The sequence below is a fragment of the Chiloscyllium plagiosum genome, chromosome 23, assembly GCF_004010195.1.
Source record: "Chiloscyllium plagiosum isolate BGI_BamShark_2017 chromosome 23, ASM401019v2, whole genome shotgun sequence".
In the NCBI taxonomy this organism is placed as follows: domain Eukaryota; kingdom Metazoa; phylum Chordata; class Chondrichthyes; order Orectolobiformes; family Hemiscylliidae; genus Chiloscyllium; species Chiloscyllium plagiosum.
The window spans coordinates 11,770,891-11,780,696 of NC_057732.1; the positions used below are offsets into that span (position 1 = coordinate 11,770,891).

The 9,806-nt window shown below is 41.1% G+C and overlaps 1 protein-coding gene across 1 annotated transcript; it reads right to left on the reverse strand.

Moving 5' to 3' along the window:
* Positions 1 to 1,321: 1,321 nt before the first annotated feature.
* Positions 1,322 to 6,409, reverse strand: LOC122561616 (microsomal glutathione S-transferase 1-like). The gene is made up of 4 exons (XM_043713521.1): positions 6,234 to 6,409; positions 5,951 to 6,099; positions 2,818 to 2,918; positions 1,322 to 2,432 (listed from the first exon to the last, which is right to left on the reverse strand). Exons 2-4 carry the CDS (start codon positions 6,065 to 6,067, stop codon positions 2,186 to 2,188), a joined length of 465 nt encoding a protein of 154 aa, XP_043569456.1. The 5' UTR covers positions 6,068 to 6,099; positions 6,234 to 6,409; the 3' UTR covers positions 1,322 to 2,185.
* Positions 6,410 to 9,806: the final 3,397 nt, after the last annotated feature.

The window sequence follows — 9,806 nt, forward strand, 5'->3', positions numbered from 1 at the left end:
AGAATCCATATGTGTTCAAAAAGAACAATGTTATGAAGAACAAGCTTAATGTTATGTGGAGGGCAAACGTGAAAGCATGGGTTACCAGGCAGTTCTTCACTGAGAGGATTCATGAGGAGTTTACCCCTTCGGTGAAGGCTTATCTTGAGGAAAAGAATCTACCTCTGAAGGCTCTTCTTGTGATGGACAATGCTCCTGTTCATCCTCCAGGCTTGGAAGAAGATTTTAGATGAATATAGCTTCATCAAGGTGAAATTCTTGCCCCCCCAATACCACTCCTCTCATCCAACCAATGGATGGACCAGCAAGTTATCTCAAATTTCAAAAAAACTGTACACCAAGGCTATGTTCCAGAGATGCTTTGAGGTGACAAACAAGACCGAACTGACCCTCAAGAGTTTTGGAAAGATCATTCTAATATCTTCCATTGCTTAAGAATCATAGACAAAGCATGGAGGGAAGTGTCGGAGGACAATGAACTCTGCCTGGAAGAAACTGTGCCCTGAATGTGTTGCAGAGAGAGACTTTGAAGAACTGCCTGTTGTCCCTGTTATTGTGGCTCTGGGCAAGTCCATGGGCTTGGAGGGGAGTGAAGAGGATGTGGAGGAGTTAGTGGAGGATCACAAGAATGAACTCACCACAGAAGAACTTCAGCACCTCCACAAGATGCAGCAAGAAGTAGTGGCAGAGGAAATTTCTTCAGGAGGAGGAAGAGGGAGCTAGTGGAAACATTTCCAGTGCTAAAATTAAGGAACTGTGCTTTCTGTGGTCTAAAACACAGGCCATTGTTGAAAAGTGGCATCCTAACAAGGGAGTGGTCAACAGGAGCATGAACATGTTCAATGACAATGTGATTGACCACTTCAGAAAAGTCGCCAACACCAGACAACTTTGGAAAGGTGGTTCTCTAACGAAAGAGAGTCCAGTGAGCCCCAGCCCTCTACAAGTGGTCTTTGTCTCATCATTCGCGTAACACTAAGACAGCAAACAGCAGAAGCACAGTTACCAAAAGAGAAAATGCTGGAAAATCTCAGCAGGTCTGTTGAAACATCAGCTCTTTTCTCTCCTTACAGATGCTGCCAGACCTGCTGAGATTTTTCAGCATTTTCTCTTTTGGTTTCAGATTCCAGCATCCGCAGTAATTTGCTTTTAACCAGAAGCACAGTTACCTGATGTTATTATGGAAGGTGACTCACCTTCCATGCAGTAAACCCTCTCTCTCCTCTCCCAGCTTCCACATGCACCATTAGCACTCCTCACTAAGGTAAATGAAGTTATGTTAGTACATTTATTTCTTGTTTTTATTATTACTTGATATTTAGGTCATTTACTCATCTTATTTTACCTTAGCCATGTGCATTTGCAGTTAAAAAGCGTCTTGAAAATGTTTTTTTTTTGGTCCAGAAACAGATTAATTCACTTTCCATTATTTCTTATTGTGAAAATAGTTTCGGAGTCCAAACGTTTCGCATTAAGAGCAGCCTCCTGGAACGAATTGAAGTTGGATTCAGAGGCCCCACTGTATTTCCAAATAAACCTGTTGTACTATAACCTGGTGTTGTGTTATTTTTAAACTTTGTACACCCTAGTCCAACACCGGCATCTCCAAATCATGACCTGCTGCAGAGGTGTGCTACAACACATCTGAACAGATTAGAAAATATCTTTTGCTGTCAGACATGGTCAATGAGCTATCTACCTCCCCATTATAGCAGTGAGCAGATACTAGAAAGTCAAAAACTGGATCAAGACCATACCACTATTAATTATACATTTGCCAAATAAAATCCCTTTAAAATGAGCTGGAAGGCAAAATGAAGGAATACTGAACATTCCAGTTAATTCACCCAAGACGTGTTTGATATTATTTTAAATCATTGCCATGCCCTTTGTTGATCAGTACAATCTCCAAATTGTCATTGTCATTGTTCTAATTCCTTTTGGAAATCTATCCCAAAACAGATTTACCCATTTTAAAAGACCGGTTAGTCACACACACACACACAGACACCAAGTTAAACCGCTTTGGAAATTTTTTGTCTTGTCTTCTGTTATCCCCTTCATTTTCAACAATTAATTACATTTAACACTTCCATTACTTCAACACAATTAGAGATTAAATTTCAATAGAATGAGTGAAATGAAAAAAAGGTTTGGAAAGAGAATGCGGTGCTAATCAATGCTTTCAAAGGTGCACTCCTGCCTTCAGCACTCTATAAGCCATTGAAAAGGTCACTCCCAACCCAACCATCCAGCTTAAACCACGTGATGGCTGGGGAAGAGGAACCAGATAAGCAATGCTGTGGAAGATTCTGGAAGCAGCAAAGATTCTGAAGTGCATTACAGCTGTACTCAGGTCGGGGCCAGAGAGGGCATACAGCAGACCAATGCCTACGAATGGAACAATGTTCTCCAGGTCATTCTGATGACATCTGCAGGGAGCATAAACAGGCAACAAATAATAGGAGTTGAGTTGAGCAAACATACGTTAACAATCCCATCCTTATGTTGAAGAAATATGGAATGAATTACCGAAGTGTAATTTAAACAGGAATGTATAATGAATGTACTCAAAATGAATATGAGTCTCCTATATGTAATTGTCAACCAAAATTCAGTCAAAGATGAAAAACACAATGAGAGTACAGGATGCAGTAACTGTCAATCCTTCAATTTTGTAACTCAAAGTGAACTGCACATTTCATTTTAGCTTAACATTTATTTTCAAGATTAATTGTCTATTGAATGGAATGGTAAACAGCTGTTAAATTGTGTAAAATTGATATCCATTTAAATCTATGCCATAACAATCCCCACCTTCTCACCCGCTCCACATCGGGATCAATCCTCAGAAACTTTTTGCTGGTTTCTTCATCCTTGCCACCGTGTGCCCTGGCATCTTCAGGATTGGCAAAGACCTGTTTTAGAAAATTAGTTATAAATTGTTATTTGTCAATGGACCACACTCCATCATATATCCATGATTCCACAAGTAGATTGGTTTCAGACTATAAACGGTTTCTTCTGACATGCATATCTAGGTTCTGGTATCTCCTGGAAACTATAGAGTGTTCAGTTCATAGATCCAGTGTTTTAGTTCTGAATAAGTAGCTTACTATCAAAGTCACAATCTTAAAAATTAGATTCTGTGCACACATAGCTCGGACTTAATGCACACAAATCACACTAGCACCTTAGTATCTCAAATACCATTCACTAAGTAAATCACCATTCAAAGCAAGTTTATTGGTGAGCTTAATAAATTAACAATATAAACGCAAAGAAGTACAGCTGAATATTTAAGAACAGTTACAAATCGAGATATGAACTCTCCCGAGCATCTGCAACCTGACGTTGGTGTGTCCAGATTATTCATTTCCCTACGAGGACTGGATAACAATTGCAGTAAAGTGACACACCCTGTTAAACACAGCTCTACCAAAAAAACATCCCTTCAGCACTATTGGAATTGGATTTACAAAGACTTTAATACTGACCTTACCCCTGTGTGAAATTGTTCTTCATAATACATTCTGACCTACTGTGAATAACAATTTGCAAATCCACTAAGAGGGAAATGGTAACTCCTCTGTCAGATTAGTTACTGTAGAAGCTTTAGCTGAAACACTCCATATAAAGTAAAATGCTGTTAAAAAGCTAATGCTGTAAGAAATTAGTTATACACCTTTAGTCAAAAAGGGAAAGCTTTAATTATACAGAACAACCAAATTAATCACATTTATGTACACCTACTTTGGAGATATATTGAATCAATGCTGTTTTTTTTAAATTTTTCCACAAGATGTTTTTGCCACTGGACTTGTTTCCCATCCTCCATTGCCCTCCAGAAGCTAAGGTAACCCACCATCTAAAGTTGCCACAGTCTATGATACAGAGGTATAGTGCTGTTAGAAGGGTGTTCCAGAAGGTATGTCTAATAACACTGAAGGAATACCTATCAGGTTCTAAGTCAAGATAGTGTACGGCTTGGTGGTCAACTTGCCGTTCACATCTACTTGCTGCCCTTATCATTCTTGATGGCACCATTCACAGGTTTGGAAAGTGTTATTGAAATTTTTTTTGAGAGTTGCTAGAGTGCATCTCGTAGGTGGTTAACACTTCTGCCACTGTACATCAACAGTGAAGGGAGTGAATAATTAAGTTCATGAATGCAGTGTCATTCAAGTCGGCTGCGTTGTCCTGAATGGTTAAGCTTCTTGAGCGTTGTTGGAACTGCACCCATTCAGACAGGTGGGGATGCAGATGATGAGTTACTTGCCACGGAATTCCAAGCCTCTAACCTGATCTCAGAGGCACATATTTAATTGATTGGTTCTGTCTCTGGTCAATGGTAACCCTCAGGATGTTGATAGGTGAGGCACATATTTATGGTGATGGTAATACAATTGCATGTCAAAGCACCATATAGTTAGATTGTCTCCTGTCGAAGATGGTCACTATTTGACAAATGTATGGCACAAATCAATGAAAAATGTAAGTGATATCAATAATACAGATTTTATTACACATAATGCCACTTTTTTTCCCCAAAAGAGTAAAGAATATGATTACAAAGGTAGGCTATGTTTAGCACTATTGAACAGGTAAGGATAGACATGGAGAACAGAGGTAAGTTGAAGGGACAAGCAATTATCTTCCTTGAAAATATTAATGTCACAAACAGGGCTTAGGGAGTAACTATGAGCCATGAGCAAAGGTTGGCTCATCAAGTTTACCCCTCTATTCATCTCCACTTTATTGTATTTTTCCCCAATATTATTGATTCTTTTCCAGTCAGTTAATCTCAGCCTTGAACATACCTAATGACCCAGTCTCTACAGATATGACAAGATGTAGGAGTAGAAGATTGTTCAGGAACACAGAACCACTGTAGTTAGGGTCATGAGATTTACTAAATGTAGCATCAAGGATAAGGATTTAATTTGATTTGATGTATTTGTATCATGTCACAAAAATACAATGAAAAAAAAGTGTTGTATCATGCTAATGTGGTAAAATGGGTGAAAAAAGCTTCTTAGAATCGTGCATTTCAATGGTCACGGGATTGTAGCAACTGAGAGGGAATGGTAATTATCAGGAAAAAAAAAAGTTTAAAAAGTTGAATCACAACAGGATTTTTGAAAGGCTGGAAAGAAGTGACAACTGCTTTTTGGAAGCAGAGAGAGATGGACAGATGTAGGCTGTGGAGCCCTCAGGAGAGGGAAGTCATCGGGGTGATAAGTAGTATTTTTGCATCTGGGAGTGGGGAACAAGTGTCTGAACATGGAAAGGCAGGGTATGTTCTCAAAATCAGGGCAGGAGGAAAGCTCAGCAGCAACTTGAATAACACACCAATGATTAAAGGGTTACGGTAAAATGATTGAGAAAACAGTAGCTCAAGCAACAGATACAAAGCAAAGTTCGGAATGTGTCAGGGAGGAGAATGAGATCATTAGGGTGGTTGGAATGGGAGAGCCTAACCCACACCGAAAAGCCGTGAGACTGAATCAGGGACAGAAACACTGCACTTACAGTCCTTACAAAGTACAATGGGAGTCCATTCAGTTATCAGACCCCACTAGTGCCTCAGACATATGTAAAAAGTCTCCTGAGGAGTAGGTAAGAAATGGGATTTTTGTTTTGTATCTAACGTCAGTCTGTTCTTCATGTGTAAAACCTGCACAGAACTGCTTCAGTAACTGTGCATGTACATAAAGGATTGAATAAAATAAGTACATTTTGCTATTTAAAAAAAAAACTGCATGATAATCCACACACATCTTTCAATCTGCAGATTAAGTCATTGCAATGATCTAAGAAGTTTTATTTTCTCAAAATATTGCAAAATGCAAAGAGTTCCTGCAGATTTGAGGAAGTGCAAAAGCAGCAATGGGGCGGGGTTATCTGCCATTTTAACTGATTTGGTGTAAGTCTGGCTGTTAGATCTTACCTTTCGGGTCAACCTGAAGTATCCAGTCAGGGGTCCCATCAGCAGCATCTTCAGCAGCACGATGGTGCTGTAGGTAGAGTAAGCGAGGAACACCTCGCTGCTAAACGCCTCGGACATTTCCAACCCCTGGAGTGCACACGGCTAGAAAACTGGGGATGGGGGGAATGAAAATATACAATTAAACAGAGTTAGGATCTTTAAATAAAAATCAGACACCACCGAGGCATACCTTAAAGCCTCAATTAAACTGTCCCATTCACGTTGCATATTGAGATTAACGCACCTCGTCAGCAATCCAGCTGCTCCGGGAACCGAACTCTCTGCAACTTTACTCGTGATCTCGGGGAAAGGGAAAGGTCCAAGCTCCTGGGTCGACGGGATACTGGAAGACTAGAGTCTCCCGTGGCACGCCTCCCATCAAATACAGGAGGAGTATTTATCTCAGCTGTTGGTTGTCAGGCATATAGTGATCAAACACAACGTGTTTTGTTGCTGTTCATCAAATACCTTTTTTAAAAGAAGACCTCTAACAAAAAGTACACAGCCAGGGAATTTAAAGTGACAATGGAAAAGGGAAATAAACGTGACTTATTAAATCGATGAATTTTGGATTCTTCTGTTGCCCTGTGCCAGTTGGAAGGGATCCCAGATTTAAATGGGAGGGATTGTTCCTCTGTTTCATTTTAATCCAACCAAAAGAAAGTTAATAGCCAATAAAAGGACACTGATATACTGTAACAAAAAATTATAAAGAAACAGCCGTGTCATTGCAATGGGTACTGATGCACTGCAGCTCACCCAGCGGTCACCAGTTGTGGATGACCTCAACAATACTGGCAGACACCCGTTCTTTCTCCTGGATAGAGACCGGCAATTGGAGAACAGTCCCTCCAAAGTCCACTGCCTCAAGCTCAAGATGGCCTCATCTGTTAATGGCTAGACTTCAATCCTAATCTGTGGCCAAACAGGAGGAGTGGGCTGGTCTTTGTTTTTGTCTTAGCTCGTGGGATGTGGCATCACTGGTTAAGCTACCATTGTCATTAATTGTGCTTGAGATGGTGTTCCAAGGAAAGAGTTCTAGGGTTTTGTCCCAGTTGCAGTAGAGGAACAATGATATGGCTCCAAAGCAGGAGGATGTGTTCCTCGGTAGTGTGCCCATGTGTCTGCGAATAGGTGGTAGAGGTACGGGATTTTGAAGGTGCTGTCTCAGAAGCCTTGGTGTGCAGCTAGAGTAGATAGTAAACATTTCTGCTACCATGCAGCAGTGGTGGAGGGAGTAAATGTATATAGATATGGTGCCAGTCAATCGGGCAGCTTTGTTCTGGGAATGTTGAGCTTCTTGAGTGTTTTTGGAGCTGCACCCGTCCAGGCAAGTGGAGACCATTTTGTCGTATTCCTGACTTGTGCCTTGTAGGTGGTAGGAAAAGTATGGGAAGTATGGAGCATCAGAGGCTGAGGGGTGACCTTATAGAGGTTTACAAAATTATGAGGGGCTTGGATAGGGTAAATAGGCAAAGTCTTTTCCCTGGGGTCAGAGTCCAGAATTAGAGGGCATAGGTTTAGGGTGAGAGGGGAAAGATATGAAAGAGACCTTAGGGGCAACTTTTTCACACAGAGGGTGGTACGTGTATGGAATGAGCTGCCAGAGGAGGCTGGTACAATTGCAACATTTAAGAGGCATTTGGATGGGTATATGAATAGGAAGGATTTGGAGGGATATGGGCCAGGTGCTGGCAGGTGGGACTTGTTTGGGTCAGGATATCTGGTCGGCATGGACAGGTTGGACCGAAGGGTCTGTTTCCATGCTGTACATCTCTATGACTCTATAAGTCAGAAGATGAGTTACTTGTCTCAGAATGCCCAGTGTCTGCTCTCCTCTTGTGGCCACAGTATTTACACGACTGGTTCAGTTCAGTTTCTGGTCAGTGGTAACTCTTAGGATGTTTATAATGGGTATTTCAGCAATGGGAATCCTACTAACTGTCAAGCGGTAATGATTAGATTTTCTTTTTTGGTCATTACCTAGCCCTAATGTGATATCAATGTTCCTTGCCACAGGAACGTTGTGCAGGTTGTGCTGCAAGCAGGCACAGATTACATGATTATCTCAGGAGTTATGAATGATCGTGAATGTTATGCAATCATCACCAAGCATTTGGTTTTAGGAAGAGGGAAGTTCATTGATAAATCAGCTCAAGATTATTGGGCCTCAGGCAGTATCCCGAGGAGCCCCTGCCCCATGGTGTCTCCAATAACCGGAACCATCTTCCTTTGTGTTCAGTATGATTCCAGCTAGCAGGGAGTTCTCACCCTAATTCCCAATGACTCCAGTATTGCAAGGGGTTCTTGATGCCCAACTCGGTCAAATGCTGCCTTGATCTCAAGGGCAGTCACTCTCACCTCACCTCCTGAGTTCATCTCTTTTATCCATAGATTAAGACAAAGGATATCAGATGCTGGAGATCTGGTGACCTGAGTGGCCTGAGTGTTGCCCTGCCTCAACAGTCATAAAAATCAGATTTGCCATAGACACAGCTACATTTTATAACAATGGTTTGGCATCATAGTGCCGAGGAACTTTTTGTCTTGATCAGCTTATTGTACCAGTTCGGGCATATTGGAACGTTCTCTTTAAAAAAGTGTTTAGCTTGTCTGTTCTGATGCTGGAATGAAACTCAGTATATTGCAAGAATAAAGTAAATCAGATATCAGAATTGGCATTAACGTTATAATTTTGATTCGAAACTCTGAGCATAAACCCAGACGCTTCCAACTTAACATCATCATGTGCCACTGAATGAAACCATTGACAGTAATGTTGTCACATGATCACAACAATATAGATGCAAAGTCGTCTTTTGAATCTATTCATTGATATTATGCAAGTAAGTGAACTCAACTGTGTAAGTTGATTTAATGAAACAGCATCACCAAATAGATGATATAGCGGTGAGATGCTGGGTCTAGGTCCAGTGCTCATTAATATTTGCATCGGTTGCTATGAGAAACATGTTTTAGGTGGATTGAGCTCTAATCTTATTTGTGATACGTAGACGATGCATTCATAATATTTGAAAGTGCAGCTGGCTGTACAGATTTCCTTATACACCTTTCATATGGTTTATCAAGCACTCAAATTCACTTTTAAAATGGGGCTGTCTATACTGTACTCCCATTTCTCGATGGAGAAATGCTTGTTTGAAAAAAACCACTATTGAATTCTCCACAACTGTCAACTGCAAACCTACCTTTGTCGGTCAAATACATGTTCATATAACTGAACATGCTATAACACTATAAGAAATAGGAGTAGAATTATGCCATTTAACCTGTCAGTCCCCACCATGCCACTTGATCATGGCTGATATGCTTCTCAACCCCATTCTCCTGCCTTCTCCCTTAATCCCCTTACTAATCAAGAACCTATCTGTCCCTGTCTTAAATACACTTATTGAGGGGTATGGATGGGATAAATAGACAAGGTCTTTTCCCTGGGGTAGGGGGAGTCCAGAACTCGAGGGCATAGGTTTAGGGTGAGAGGGGAAAGATATAAAAGGGACCTAAGGGGCAACGTTTTCATACAGAGGGTGGTACGTGTATAGAATGAGCTGAAACAGCACTGAAACAGACCCTTTGGTCCAACTCATCCATGCTGACCAGGTATCTAAATTAGAGCTGAAAATGTGTTGCTGGAAAAGCGCAGCAGGTCAGGCAGCATCCAGGGAACAGGAGAATCGACGTTTCGGGCATAAGCCCTTCTTCAGGAATGAGGAAAGTTTGTCCAGCAGGCTAAGATAAAAGGTAGGGAGGAGGGACTTGGGGGAGGGGCGTCAGAAATGTGATAGGTGGAAAGAGG